The sequence below is a fragment of the Jaculus jaculus genome, chromosome 6 (genome assembly GCF_020740685.1).
Source record: "Jaculus jaculus isolate mJacJac1 chromosome 6, mJacJac1.mat.Y.cur, whole genome shotgun sequence".
Taxonomy (NCBI): Eukaryota; Metazoa; Chordata; class Mammalia; order Rodentia; family Dipodidae; genus Jaculus; species Jaculus jaculus.
In genome coordinates, this window is record NC_059107.1 from 152,740,511 (window position 1) to 152,756,004 (window position 15,494).

General features: G+C 49.8%; 1 protein-coding gene across 1 annotated transcript in view; it reads left to right on the top strand.

The window, feature by feature from the left end:
* The first annotated feature begins 2,369 nt into the window (after positions 1 to 2,369).
* Isx (intestine specific homeobox) overlaps positions 2,370 to 15,494 on the top strand; it is an 83,609-nt gene continuing 70,484 nt past the window's right edge. The window contains exons 1-2 of the mRNA XM_045152262.1: positions 2,370 to 2,438; positions 2,774 to 2,912. Coding sequence (XP_045008197.1) covers positions 2,370 to 2,438; positions 2,774 to 2,912 — 208 coding nt within the window. The remainder of the gene's footprint in view (positions 2,439 to 2,773; positions 2,913 to 15,494) is intronic.

Below are 15,494 nucleotides of genomic sequence, written 5' to 3' on the forward strand. Positions count from 1 at the left end.
AATGGCTAACCCCACAATGAATGACCCACATTTCCCAATGAGGAGGGTCCCTGCAGAGGGGGGAGGACAAGGAGGAGGCTAATGATGGTACCAACATGACTGTATACACACTGTGTACATAACTAATCATAATAATAAATCTTTTTTTAAGATTGAAAGAGCCACAAGGTGGGAAGGAGTGTCCTGGGGCATTGTTGCCTCTTCCCCACAGAGACTGACTGGTACATTCATGACCCCACAATGAATACCAAAATAACCCCATGAGGAGAGCCTTTAGGGGAATGGGGCTGGGGGACATAAAGTCATATGACCAATATGCAATGTGTTGTTTATGCTGTAAAGTTCACAATTAATTACCCCCCCCCAAAAGCACAAATCTCAGACATGCCAGTGTACGTCACAGTTATGGCATAGCAGTGTGAGGATCTGGAGACACAAGCCACCAAAAGGCTTTAGACAGAAAGGGCAGAGACCCCAATACACTAGGGCAAGGTTAACGCGCTCAATCAAAGGAGCATCCTGAGGAGACGGCTCAACTCAGTGCCCTGCGGTCCCCTGGGTGAGATCGTGGAGCAGAAAGAAGACATGAGTGAAAACTCTGCGTGGAGCCCAAGGTTTACTTGCTAGGAATGCACCAAAGTCAGTTTCTCACTGCTGTGCACCCAGTGTAACATGACGCCATACGGCATGCCCAAGTTGGGAACTGGCCAGGCTCCTTGGATCTCACGGGTTAGCGCCCTCATATGCAGGGCTGGAGTGGCCAGATCCTTTCTTTCTGTGACCTCGCCAGGCTTCAATCACTCAAGAGCACGCGCTGGGCTTTGGAAAAAGCTAAAGGCAAGGAACTGTAACCTGCCCATGGCCCTGAAGTCAGCACCGTAAATCTCAATTCTCAAATCTAATAATACTTGCTTTTGTCTTGATGGGACAATCATTCAAGGGGAGTCTACTTGGGACCAAGGCAGCTACAAGGAATGATTCTTTTGATGGGTTCCCTCAACTTCCCCTCACCAAGCACTGATCAGACTCCTCCCTCAGGGAGGGACAGAAAAACCATCCCAGGGGATGAGCTGGCCATGAGGATTCAGCCTGATGTGGGCGAAGGGCCCATTCCCTAGTTGTTCAGAGAAGGTGGGGGTCCTCTCTGCAAAGCGTGCACGCTTCCTGAGGCTGTCCATTGCTCCAGGGTTTAGGGATCCACCTGCCTTGTTGACCAGAGTCCTGACAGAGCAACCCAAAGGAAAAGGGAGAGTGGCTGCAAGAGTGAAACTGGGGTTGGATCCTGTGCCCAGCTCTTCCTCGGGATCTGCCAGTCCTTACGGTCGTATCAAACCTGTCACCTGGACCTGTATCATAGTAGCTTTTGACACGACCCTAGATGGAAGGACTCTTCATTCATTCGTTCACTAACAAGCATTTATTGAGTACCTACTCCCCGCCAACTGAAGACAGATTGACCAAAACAAATGTAAGCCTCAGAGCCAGATGGCCAAGTGCACACATGTGAGGCTGACCTGCGCATTCTGGACGCGTGGACCTGTGTCTCCTTCCTCTCTGATTCCCTGCCCCCATCCCCCGCACCAACCCAGCTTAGCGCAGCGCCCAGCACCTGCTTAGAGCACAGTACTGGTTTACCAATGCACGGCTGTTGTGTTTGCATATGAAATGGCCCCTGAAAGCCCCCATATCAGCGTCCAGAGGTGGGCCTTTGTGTCCTGGGGTGCAAAATGTGCCCCTAAAGGTAGAGTTCAGCTGGAGGAAGTGAGTCCCTAGGGAATGCCTTTGAAGGACAGATCTTATCAGCTGTCTCTTCCTCTCGCTCTCCGCTCCCAGCATTCCCGGGAGAACAGCTTGGCTCCGCCGTAGCCTCTGCCCTAGCAAGCCGCCTCACCGCACACTGAAAGCAAGAGAGCCCGTCGGCGCCCAAGAACCGACACCTCTGAGGGCGTGAGCTGATACAGGCCCTTTCTCTTTCTAGATGGTTCCTTTCAGGTGCTCTGTCACAGCAGCAAAGAGCTAACAAACACAGTAGATCTGTCAGGACGGAACCCTCCCTGTTTCCTTTCATTTAAAATCTCCACTTACATCCCACCCTCGGCAACAGGGTCAGCCCATGGACTCAATCAGCCATACCCTGTTTTGTTTATGTAGAGTTTTACTGGTACACAGCCACCCTCATTTGTTTACATATGTCCATGGCTACTTTCATGCTGCCATGGCAACAGTGAGTAGCTCAGACAGACTGAATAAACCAAAGAGCTGAAAATATTTACTCTCTGTCCTTTTACAAAGTAAATAAATAAATAAATAAAAATAAAAAAGACCACCGGTCTATAAGAAAAAAAAAACTCCGTGTCGCTTGGAGTGGCATGAAGTCCCATGCAGACAATATCCCGTCTCTGCTGGGTCCTGGGGACCGAGACTGGCACCAGGCCCACGTGAGCCGGGCCTCCCGGGCCCCCAGGATGCTCTGAGCACACCTGGCCCTGCTTGGAATAGTCTCTTCCCCAATCGCTCCACTTCAAGGTCTCTGCTCCTTTAAAATCTCCACTTACATCCCACCCTCGGCAACAGGGTCAGCCCATGGACATAATCCAGCCATACGCTGTTTTGTGTGTGTGGAGTTTTACTGGTGCACAGCCACCCTCATTTGTTTACATGTGTCTACTGGGAATAGTCTCTTCCCCAATCCCTCCACCAGCTCACCTCAAGACCGCACATGGTCCCTGCTCACCCTCCCCTCCCTCGGTCTCCTCTTCCTCCCCCTCCTCAGCCACCTCGCAAGCCGCCCCCCACACAAGCTTCCGCCAGTGCCACGCCCTGTCACCCTGCGCTGGAGAGCTCCCCGCTGGTCCCCTTTCCTCGTGGGCAAGGGCTTGTCCTGACCGAGGGCGCCGGGTGCTGTCTCACCGGTGGCTGGCTCGGGTTTTTTTTTTATAATATATTTTTTTTTATTTTTTATTTATTAATAGACACAGAGAGAAAGACAGATAGAGGGAGAGAGAGAGAATGGGCGCGCCAGGGCTTCCAGCCTCTGCAAACGAACTCCAGATGCATCTGTGCATCTGGCTAACGTGGGACCTGTGGAACCGAGCCTCGAACCAGGGTTCTTAGGCTTCACAGGCAAGCACTTAACCGCTAAGCCATCTCTCCAGCCCTGGCTCGGGTTTTGACTCAGAGGAAGTCCTCAGGACAGGAACCGTGCGTCCCCCCCGCTGCTTTTCTGGGTTCCCTGTGTCCTCCCCCTCCAGGGCCCAGCCTCCCGCTGCTCAGAGACAACAGCACCAGAGCCACAGGAGTCCACAGGGACCCTTCCAGTTACGTAAACCGGTGTGCAGGAGCGCAGGGCAGCGAGGAGCCTGTGTGTTTTGAGAACATGGCAGAGGGGAGAAGAGCAAAGGGCAGGAGCCCTGGAGTGGCCCCAAGCCAAAACCAGGACCCAGTGGCCGCCTCACTGAGGGCCGGCTGGAGAAGCCTTCTTCAGCAGAGGCAATGGTCAGGCTAGCAGCACTGGGGAAGCGGCCACCACATTGCCAGCATGAGCTCCATGGCTTCAACAAGCAGGGCAACTCCAAGGAAAGAGGAAGGAATCGCGTCAGAGGTTTGCAGGGACTGGACACTAGTGGTTGGACTAACCAGGAGTCATGTACAGTCTGCTCAAGAAGGAGCCGTGAGGCTCCTGAGAGCAACCCCTCTACCTGCTAATGCAAGCCACCCTTATTGAGTTCAGTGGGCCACAAAGAAAAAACAAACATGAGAGTGGAGAGATGGCTTAACGGTTAAGGCATTTGCCTGTGAAGCCTAAGGACTCTGGTTCGATTCCCCAGGACCCGCGTAAGGCAGATGCATAAGGGGGTGCACGTTTCTGGAGTTTGTCTGCAATGGCTAGAGGCTCTGGTGTGCCTGCTCTCTTTCTCTCTGCCTCTTTCTCTCTCTCTCTCTCTCCCTCTCCCTGTCTCAAATAAATAAATAAGTAAATAATTTTTATAAAAACGACATGAAAGTAAGAGGGGCCTAGTGGGGAAGAAGGGGTTCAGCAGGAGTGAAAGGGAATAAGAGAGGGTAATGGAGGTGAATATGGTCAGAATAATTGTATACATATATGTAATTGTTAAGTAAATAATGAAAAAATAAAAAGAAGGGTTCATATCATCATAATATAATCTCAACTCCATGGGCTGGAGAGATGGCTTAGCGGTTAAGCCCTTGCCTGTGAAGCCTAAGGACCCCGGTTCGAGGCTCGGTTCCCCAGGACCCACGTTAGCCAGATGCACAAGGGGGCGCACGCGTCTGGAGTTCGTTCGCGGTGGCTGGAGGCTCCGGCGTGCCCATTCTCTCTCTCTGCCTTTCTCTCTGTGTCTGTCTCTCTCAAATAGATAAATAAAAAATATTTTTAAAAAATAATAATCTCAACTTCTCAAGAGCTAAGAGCCCAGAAAGCATCTATCTAACAAAACATCTGACTGCCCTGGATTCTCTTCTTCCTACTGTTGAACTCCTAAGGAGGCAGGACTCTGTGGCCGGGATCTCTAGATGCATGTTTTGTACCTACACACAATGGCTGACGCTGAGTGAACTTGGCATGGTCACTCTTACTTCTGATATCAAGAATGCTCCCGGTACCAGGGTAGCCACAGTCTTTAGATACAGGCAAATGAAAGGAAGTATTTCGGTCCATGGTGTCTTGGGAGACTTTCTGATGACTCGGTCCCTCGGCAGGAAGGAAGCAAGCCTACGGCTATTCCTCAGTGCAGGGAGTTTGACCATTTTTGCCATATTCACAGTAAACTGTTTTGAAATTCCTCATATAGTTTCAGCCTCTCCCTACCCCCAGTAACAGGACAAGTGATGGGGGTGGCGCTGTGGTCTGAATGTCCTCCAAACACGGCAAGAGGAGGTGGACCTTTCAGAAGTGGTCAGGCTGCAAGGACTCTTCCTTCAGAGTGAGATGAAGGCCCTTTCAAAAGCGGTTTGGGGGATAGGAAGATAGCTCAGCGATTAAGAGCACTTGTTGTAAGCATGAGGACTTGAGACTGCCTGAGGTCAAGTCCCCAGGACCCACATAAACAGCTGGTATGGCCATGCATGTCTGTAACCTGGCCTGTGGGAAGCAGAGGCCAGAAATCACTAGAGCTTCTAGAATAAAAAATCTCTGCTCTGGGGCTGGAAAGATTGCTTAGCGGTTAAACACTTGCCTGTGAAGCCTAAGGACCCTGGTTCAAAGCTTGATTCCCCAGGACCCACATAAGCCAGATGCACAAGGGGGCGCATGCATCTGGAGTTCGTTTGCAGTGGCTAGAGGCCCTAGCGTGCCTATTCTCTCTCTCTCTCTCTCTCTCTCTCTCTCTCTCTCTCTCTCAAAATAAACAAAATTTAAAATAATTTAGAAAATAATCTCTGCTCTGTGTTCAGAAACTCCAACTCAAGGAAATACACAGGTGAGTGATGGGAGAAGGATGCCCAGCATTCTCCTCTGTCCTCCATACACACACGCACCCACACACACACATCTGCACATATATGCACATACACCATACATGCACACAAACACCACCACTACACATACTATATACACACGCAAAAAAAAGTGTTTGCGGCTGGGCATGGTGGCACATGCCTTTAATCCCAGCACTCAGGAGGCAGAGGTAGGAGGATCATGGTGAGTTCAAGGCCACCCTGATACTACATAGTGAATTCCAGGCCATCCTGGGCTAGAATGAAAACCTACCTTGAACAATCAAAAAAAAAAAAAAAAGTATTTGCAGGCTGGAGAGATGGCTTAACAGTTAGGTGCTTGCCTATGAAGCCTAAGGACCCTGATTAGAGGCTCAGTTCCCCAGGACCCATATTAGGCAGATGCACAAGGGGCCACATGCATCTGGTGTTCATTTGCAGTGGCTGGAGGCCCTGGCGTGCCTATTCTCTCTCTCTCTCTCTCTCTGCCTCTTTCTCTCTTTCTCTGTCGCTCTCAAATAAATAAATAAAAATAAACAAAAATAAAATTTTTAAGTGGCCAGCAGGGATGGGATATCTTCCAGTGAGTTGTTAGCCAGGGATATCCCTAATGCCCCAAAACATTATAGGCCATTGCTGAGGCCCTTGGTTTCCCACCAGGAATAGATGGTAAGACCCTATTGCTGAAGACTCCATAAACTTGGGCTGCAAGACCACTGAGAAATCCTGCTGGAAATGAGCTGAGAACCTCCTCCATGTAGACCATCTGACAGAAAGCTGGAAGAAGCCATTCTGCATGCAGTTCAATGGGAGAAAGAGAAATCACCAGTGAAGATACTCATCAGTGGACACTGAAAGCCATATAATTGGCCAGCCAGGCCAAATGAGCCAACGGGTGCAATAGTGGCACATCTGTTATTGGGGAAACCAACAGCCCTCTAATTGGACTGGAAGCTCACTCCATGGGAAGTGAATACATCCCTGATACTGAAAATTTAAAACAGGGGTAGTCATGAGCCTTAGGGATGTAATGTCTGCTGTTGTCTGGCCAAATGTATATACTATGCTTATCAAACTTCCCAGTAAGCACTTCTATTAATGTTCGCACCCTTATATTAATGCTACTCTCACTTTTGGTAGAGAATCTTCTCTTTTCAGATGGCAGTGACCTTGGGATGACTCAGAAGGTATCACGGTGCTGGAAAGAAATGACCACAGTGCTCAGTACTGCAATATCTCTATCACACCTTCCAAGGCTCAGGGTCTAATGCAGAAGAGGTGGCAAAAAGAATGTAAGAGCCAAAGGAAGGGAAGGACTCCATACAACATGCTCCCTCCAGACACAAAATGGCCTGGATATGGCTTCACAGTGCCTGATACTACCTGCATAAGACCATCATAAGAGGAGGAAAAGATCAAGACATCAAGAGAGACTGATTGAGATGGGGAGGGGGTATGATGGAGAGTGGAGTTTCAAAGGGGTAAGTGGGGGGAGGGAGGGTATCACCAGGGGGTATTTTTTATAATCATGGAAGTTGTTAATAAAAAAAAAATTTTTTAAGTGGCCAGGCATGGTGGTACACGCCTTTAATCCCAGCACTTGGGAGGCAAAGGTAGGTGGATCGCTGAGTTCGAGGCCATCCTGAGATTACATAGTGAATTCCAGATCAGCCTGGGCTAGAGTGAGACCCTACCCCAAAAAAAAAGAAAAAAAAGTGTTTGCCACACAAGCATGAGGACCTGAATTTGGAACTCCAGGATCCTGGTGAATGCTGGGCACCATGTCGTGGACTTCTAACCCCAGTTCTGGGGAGGTGCAGAGAGAAGGTGCCCGTCTAGCCCAACCAGTGAGCTCCAAGTTCAGTGAGACACCCCATCTCAAGAAATAAGGTGGAGAGAAATTGAAGAAGACACTCAAAGTCAATCTCCTTCCCGAACACATAAACATGCGTGAGTGCACGCGCACACACAAGTATGCGTGCACACGCACCAAACACCACATACACACAAAATGTCCTGCTCATATTTGTTGTGCCTTTTGTCACAAGAGGACACAGGCCACTTCCCTCTAGAGGACGAAGCCTTCCCAGACAACCAAGAGGACGTAGCCTTCACCAGACAACCAAGACTGCCAGTACTTTGATCTTGGACTTCCTAGCCTCCAGACCTGTGAGAAATAAACTTCTGTCATTTACAAATTGTCTCATCTGGGGGGTCATCTGTGTCCCCTTAGTTTCTCAAGGCTCATATCTGGAGGCAGTGGGGGGGGGGGGGTCTCGGATTCTCAGCCTATTTTGCTGCCATTACCAGGCCTGAAGAGTTTCCACAATGACGTTTCACTTAGCCAATCTGCTGACGTACAGAAGGTGACTCAGGTCCCTCTGGGTCCATCTGATTGGCGAGTCAGAGGGAAACTTACACTACAAGATTTCCATGTAAGGCCCAGGGCAGTGTCCCTCAGTGTCCCTCAGGTCAGTTGCTTCAGGATCTCCCAGTTCTTGTTGAAAACTACACGGAAGGGGCTGGGAAGATGTCTCAGTGGGTAAGGTGTTGGCCATGCGGATCTGAGGATCTGAGTGAGGGTCTGAGTTTGAATCCCCAGTACCCACACAGCATGCCTCACATGATGGAGGAGGCCTGTAATTCCAGCGGTAGGAGGAGGGGACAGAATCCCTAGGGCTCACTGGCTGGCTAGTTGACATGAATCAGAAAGCTCTATGTTTGGGGAAAGACCGTCTCAAACACTAGCATGTAGAAGGACTAGGTAGACCCTTGACATCAACTGGCTTCTACACATATGCACATACAGATGCACCTGCTCACATATGAACATGCATGTAACACACACATGCATGCTGTAAGCACATACACAGGAAAACATACAGAGGGCTGGAGAGATGGCTTAATGGTTAAGGCACTTGCCTGTGAAGCCTAAGGATTCATGCTCATCTCTCCGGGTCCCAGTAAGCCAGACGCACAGTGACACAAATGCACAATGTCACACTTGTGCACAGGGGGTGCCCACATGGTGAGGTCTATTGCAGTGGCTGGATGCCCTGGTGTACTAATTCATTCTCTCACTCTCTCATTAAAAAAAAAAAGAAAGAAAAGCTTCCTAATTGAATGGCTCCTGGATTTCCTGCTCCGGAGAGTGCGTGCATGGAAAGGTAGTGAGACCCAAGGAGATAAACCACCCCTCGCCACAGAGGAATTGGGGAGGCAAGCAAGAGCGCTGCTTCCATGGTGAGCCTGACAATCAGCGCCAGGGTGAAGTAGACAGACCCTAAGGATACTCAACACCTACCAAAGCAGAGATCCAGAGACTCCTAAGAGCTCATCACTGAAGTAGACTTAAAACACACCCACCAAGGCTCAGGAAATTTGTGGAAGAGGTGACGGAAAGGTTTTAAGAGCCGCAGGTTGAGACATCATGCCCAGAGACATTGCCTCACTGCAACAACTGATTGCTGCTCCCACAACACATAACTCACAACCCCATGGAGAATACCTGAAACCCCACTGAGGAGGGCCCCCAGTGGGATGGGGCAGGGACAAGAGAAAAGAGGGTGCCAATACACAATGTAGCCATACAAAATATGTTATTAATAATAATAAGTTTTAAAAAAAAGAAAAGGAAAATATTTTTTTTTAAATCTTAAAGGCTAGTCTGTTGGGCTTGCCTCAATAAAAACATACAGAAATAAATGATATTTGAACTACCCTCAAAAGTAGCATAGTAAGGATCTGAGACAGGATCAGCCAGAATGATGCACTTACACCAGTGTCAGGTCAGGTCAGAGAATTCCTGGGTATCCATGGATAAATGACTCCAAAAAGGTAACTAGGCAGGCATGCTGGGGCTCAGGGCTCAGAGGGTGCACCCTGGACACCCAAGGGACCACCATTCTGAGCAAGGCTTGCGTGGCTCTAAACATCAGGCAGGGGCTCGAAGCCAGGCCTCTCATCACCAGCCACTCTCCGTCACCTCAGAAAGTACAGGGACCTCCTGGGCAGGGCTACTCACCCCAAGATCTTGTCCCCACAGAGCAGCTATGAGGCCTTTCAGTTCTCTGCTCTCTGTTCTCCGATGGCTCCCCAGTATACTTGAGACCAACCCCGTGAACTTACCATGGTTTACCAGGCCCTACATGACTTGGCCTCCTCCTGCTCTCCAAAAGGGTCTCTTCCACTCACCCCTTGGGCTCACATGGACCCCTTGCTGTCCCTTGAGTGCAAGTACCACCTGCACACCCCAGACTTGCTGCCCTCCCTGTCCCCTTGGCCTGGAAAGCTCTTCCACATGATATCCAGAGAGCTTGCAACCTTCGCTTTGATGTCACTTTTGCAGCAAATAATTCCGTACCTATCCCTTTAAAAAAAAAAAAAGACTCCATCACTCTCTGTCCCTCTATCTTATATTTCTCCATAGTATCTGATATTCAGATTATATGTTTATTTGTCTTTCGTTCATTATGTCTCTTTTCTACTAGACTAAAATTTTCATGAGAACAGTGTCAAGATAAGCTAGAATGTTGTACTATTTACTTTCTTTCTTTTTAATTTTTTGTTTATTTTTATTTATTTGTTTATTTCAGAGAGACAGACAGAGAAAGAGAGGGAGAATGGGCCCACCAGGGCCTCCAGCCACTGAAAATGACCTCCAGATACATGAGCCACCTTGCGCATCTGGTTTACATGGGTCCTGGGGAATTGAGCCTCGAACCAGGATCCTTCACAGGCAAGCGCTTAACTGCTAAGCCATCTCTCCAGCCCCATACATTATTTACTTTCTTGTTGCCATGACTGAATACCTGACCAGAAGCAGCTTAAGGAAGGAAGGGTTTATATTGAGAGAGAGAGAGGCCAAACGGGTAGTGGTAGACCAGGCTTCTCGCCACTGCAGATGAACTACAGACACATGTGCCACATTGTGCATCTGGCTCAACATGTATACTGAGGAATAGAACCCAAGACAGCAAGTTTTTTAAGTAAGCACCTTTAACCCTTTAGCAATCTCCGAGGCCAAGAAGGGTTTATTTCAGCTTACATTCGAGGTTCCAGTCCATCATAGCAAGAAAGGTATGGCCACAGACGCTTGAAGCTGGTTACAGTCACTCCACAATCAGAAAGCAAAGAGAGGGCTGGAGAGATGGCTTAGCAGTTAAGTGCTTGCCTGTGAAGCCTAAGGACCCTGGTTCAAGGCTCGATTCCCCAGGACCCACGTTAGCCACATACACAAAGTGGCGCATGCACCTGGAGTTCATTTGCAACGGCTGGAGACCTTGGCACACCCATTCTCCCTCTCTCTCTCTCTCTCTCTCTCTCTCTCTCTCTCTCTCTCTCTTTCTCTCTCTCTCTCTTTCTCTGCCTTTCTCTCTGTGTCTGTCTGTCCCTTTCAAATAAAGAAATAAAAATAAGCAAACAAAAAAATTAAAAAAGGAAGCAAAGAGAGATGAATGCTGACGCTCAGCTATCTTTCTCCTCTTCATTCAGTGTAGACTCGCAGCCCATGGAATGGCACCACGCACGCTGAGAGTGGATCTTCCCACCTCACTTAACTCAGTCTTGAAAATCCCTCACAGCCTTGCCCAGAGATTTGTTTGCATAGTGATTCTATCCTGTCAAGTTGACAACCAGAGTCTGACTATCACAGATCTGCTTCTGTAACAAAGAGCCCTCCAAATTCTCAGGGTTGTGTCCTCACATTCTCATTCCCGTTGCCCTGACTCTGAGACCTGGGATGAGGAAGAGCCACCGTTTGGCATGGCGCTGGTGACTTCAGAGGTGGGAAGGAGAGCACGGCAAAGGAGAACGGCCGGTTCAGAACATTCCATTCAGATGTCACTGGCCAAGCTCGGGGTCAACGTCACGAGTAAGCGCAATCCCTCTCTAAGACCTTGAGCATGCAATGCACACGGTGTCAGACACCATGGGCTCAGTGGCTTTTGCATGTCCATGGAACAGTTACAGGGACATAAAAAGATGGAGACAGATCAGACAGAAAACTCATAGAGCCAGTAGAGAGCCTGGAGGCCACACCCCAAGGAGACTGCCTTACACAGAGCCCTCCTGGGCGGCAGGAAGTGGGCTCTGAGGGTGGCTGGTGGGGCACCTCGGGACTCAGACAAGCAACAAGGACACTGCTGGGGTGTAGGGCTTCGGAGAGACCACAGAGCACAGATGTCCAGGTCAGGATGCCTCTCGGAGGACCTGGGGTCAGGACAGGAGGGAGGGAGGTGGCCAGGACACCCGGCTTGGAGAACCTGAGAAAGCATCAGAAAGGTCATCTCTAGCTCACTAGTCACTGTCTAGTTGCTGTGACAACTATCTGGCAGGGAGTGGCTGACGGAGGAAGGGTTTATTTCAGCTAACAGGTCAAGGGCATCGTGGCAGAGGAAGTACGCAGTAGAACAGGAAACGGTTGTCACATTTAACCCACGGTCAGGAAGCAGAGGCCGCCATGCACACCTGTCCTTTTCCATTTTTGTCTTTTTATTCAGTCCAGCCAGTACGTCCCCCACCACTGCCTGTTGAAGGGTGTCGCCTGTAGTTCAGTTAACTTATTGGAAACTCCCTTACATGCATGCCAAGAGATCTGTCTCCTAGATGGTTCTCGGTCAGACCAAGGTGAAAGTCCACATCAACCATCCCATCCAGAGAGCGGATGAGACGCAGGGGCGCCGCGTGGGGCAGTAACTTGTCCCAGGTCTCGTCATTACCCAGCAACAGTGTCACAGTCTGAAGCCAGCACGCTGGAACGGCAGTGACCACGATGTCCATTGCAACGGCTAGCCCATCCTGAACTAACTCCACGTGCCAGACACCACCGTGAACAGGCAGGAGTTACCTCTCCTAACCCTCGCCAGAACTCCCTGACACGAGCATTGATCTTCATTTTACAGATCAGGAAAGGGAGGCCCAGAGGCATTTGGTAATTGACTGAAGATCACAAGGGTCATACCCATGTGGACAGCCCCAGAATTAGCATATGCTAGCACCCGCTATAGACCCAGGAGGGGAAATGCTAGTAAGTCAGAATCAGAACTGGGGGGGACCCAAGAGTACCCTGGGAAGTAAAATTTCTTGAATCAAAGACAATGCCCTGGGAAAATGGAACCAAAAGTCGCAATAGGACCGCTGATGGGGCCTGCAGGACTGGGAGCTAGGAGGAATCCTGAGTCTGCAAGGAAAATAGCGACAATGATGTTCCACTTTGGCCAAGTACTAGGCAGGACAGGTTCACTGAATCCTCACAAGGAGGTGGCTTGGAGATGGTGTCACCCCAGCTTAGCAATGAGGAAACCAAACAGCATAGATCAACCAAGCTGATCAGAGTCACACAGCACGTCCACAGGGAGGCAGGATTTGAATTTAGGTCCACGTTTGTGCACGCATGTGCGCTTGTATGTGCGGTGTGCACCCACGTGCGCTTGCCCACAAGCAGGTGGGTATACATGCCTGTGAATAGTGTGCCTGCTTGTGGGTGCACATGCATGTGGAGGCCAAAGGTCAACATAGATGTCTTCCTCGGTCACGCTCCACCTTATTCTTCGAGCCAGGGTCTCTCACTGAACCTGAGCACTGGGACTGCAGATGGGCACCGCCACGTCTGGCATTTGTGTGGGTGCTGGGGACCAGCACCCAGGTCCTAGAGCTAGCAAGACAAGCACTTTCCCCCGAGCCATCTCCCCATACTAGGCTCCACTTTGGCATCACTGCTTCATCAAAGGTAACAGCTGTGGGGGCTGGAGGGCAGGCTTAGCGGTTAAGGCATTTGCCTGCAAGGCCAAAGGACCCAGGTTCAATTCCCCAGGACCCACCCATGTAAGCCAGATGCACAAGGGGGCGTATGCGTCTGGAGCTCATTTGCAGTGGCTGGAGTTCGTTTACAATGGCTGGAGGCCCTGGCACACACACACACTCTCTCTCTCTCTCTCTCTCTCTCTCTCTCTCTCTCTCTCTCTCATATATAAATAAATAAATAAAATAAAATACTTTTTAAAAAGATAACAGCTGCAGACACAGAGATGACTGGCCACCAGGGCCCTGCTAGGGCCTATCTGGAGACAATGTTGTTCTGCTTCATTAGGTCAAGAGAGTTTTCCAGGGCTGGAGAGATGGCTTAGTGGTTAAGCGCTTGCCTGTGAAGCCTAAGGACCCCGGTTCGAGGCTCATTTCCCCAGGTCCCACGTTAGCCAGATGCACAAGGGGGCGCACGCGTCTGGAGTTCGTTTGCAGTGGCTGGAAGCCCTGGCGCGCCCATTCTCTCTCTGTCTCTTTCTCTCCCTCTCTCGCTGTCACTTTCAAATAAATAAATAAAAATAAAAAATGAACAAAAAAAAATTTGAAAAAAGAGAGTTCTCCAGAAGGTTCTGGCTCATCTAGAGCTTAAGTGAGCTTCTCCTTATCAATTCCTCCCAAGGGTCTTTTCTTTGGCCTTCATGGTCAGTGGTCAAGTCCACCCTTCCACTCCATCTCCAGCCTCTTCCTGTCCCGCTCACCGTGGACCTCGGCCCTGCGCCCTCTGCTCCCAGCCCCTGCAGGAAAGCTGGGACACAGCGCCTCCCACTCAGGTCTAGCTGGGCCTGGATCCTCACGCACTTCTACACGCACAAGGTCCCGTGAAAGGACCAGGCGGGCCGCGTCTTCTGCCCACGCTCCCTGACCTTGCATGGCACTGCCAGGTTCCCGCTCCACCAAGCGAAGCAGGCTGTCGCTTATTTCGTGGGATCCCCACAGGACACCTTGGGCACATGCCACCCTACACCCTTTCCAAGCTCATAAAGCAGTGTTTACATGGGCACAAGAGAGGCACTACCCAGCGAGCTTCCACCCAGCTGGTGGGCAGCCAGGCTTGTGCCAGACCATCTGGGCCAGGCCCTGGCATCTCGTCCCTACAGAGCTGCACTGGCCACGGTCCTGCCCTCACCCAGTGTAAAGCAAGACCTCTCACATCTTTCCTTCAGAGTCTTTGTCACATATGTCCCCCGGCGAGGCAGGGACAGAGCAGTGATTGTCAGTGTCCCCTGCAGAATGGCAGATGATGGGGGACAGAGGGGAACAGGTTCCATGGGCTAGTGAGACTGAGGAGCCCAGGACGGAGAAGACGGCTTAGGACACGCTGACTCACAAGTGCAGCCCTATCGGTGATCTCCAAGCTCACTGAGGAAGACACATGACATTGACCTCTGACCTCCACACACATACCCAATTTTTTTTTTTTTTGATTTTTTCAGGTAGGGTCTGAGTGTAGCTCAGGCTGACCTAGAATCCACTATGTAGTCTCAGGGTGGCCTTGAACTCATGGTGATCCTCCTGCCTCTACCCCCCAAGTGCTGGGATTAAAGGCATGTGCCACCATGCCTGGCCATATACACAAGTTTTCTAAAAGCAAAACAAAAGAAGGGATTAGGAGAGTTCAAAAAAAAGGCAATTAAAAAAAAAAAAAAGGTACGATGCTGCAACTCAAGGTGATTGAAACAAGAGCCACCCAGAAGGTGACTTTTATTTTATTTTATTTTATTTTGCTGTCAATATTTTTTAAGTATTTTCTTTTTTTAATTTGTTGATTTTTTTAATAAAAAGGTTGTACATGTTGACCCCTTCTCCCTCACCTCAATTCTTCTGATGGTCTTCAGTGAAGTGTGGGAATCAAGAGCCCTCGGCCAGTCTCTGAAGGGATGGAGAAACACTCTGTCTCCAGCTATTCCCCCACACACATATACACACACCAAAGGCTCTTACAATCTTTCTGGCCCCTCTTCCATGATGCTTCCTGAGCTTTGGTGGGCAAGACAGAGACCTGATTTAGTGTTGCTTTCTTTGTAGACTCTGGATCTCTGTTTTCATGAGGTTTCAGTGGCCACAGTGTCCCTGGAACTGGTTTTCAGGCTGTGAGAGCAGCATTCATGTCACCGCTTCCCCTAAAATGACTTCTGAGCCCAGGCAGATGAGGCGGAGGTGACCCATCGCCTGGTAGACAGTTGGCTGTCTCTTCTGGACGTACTGATATATTCTTGTTCTCCCCTGCATTCTCCTCC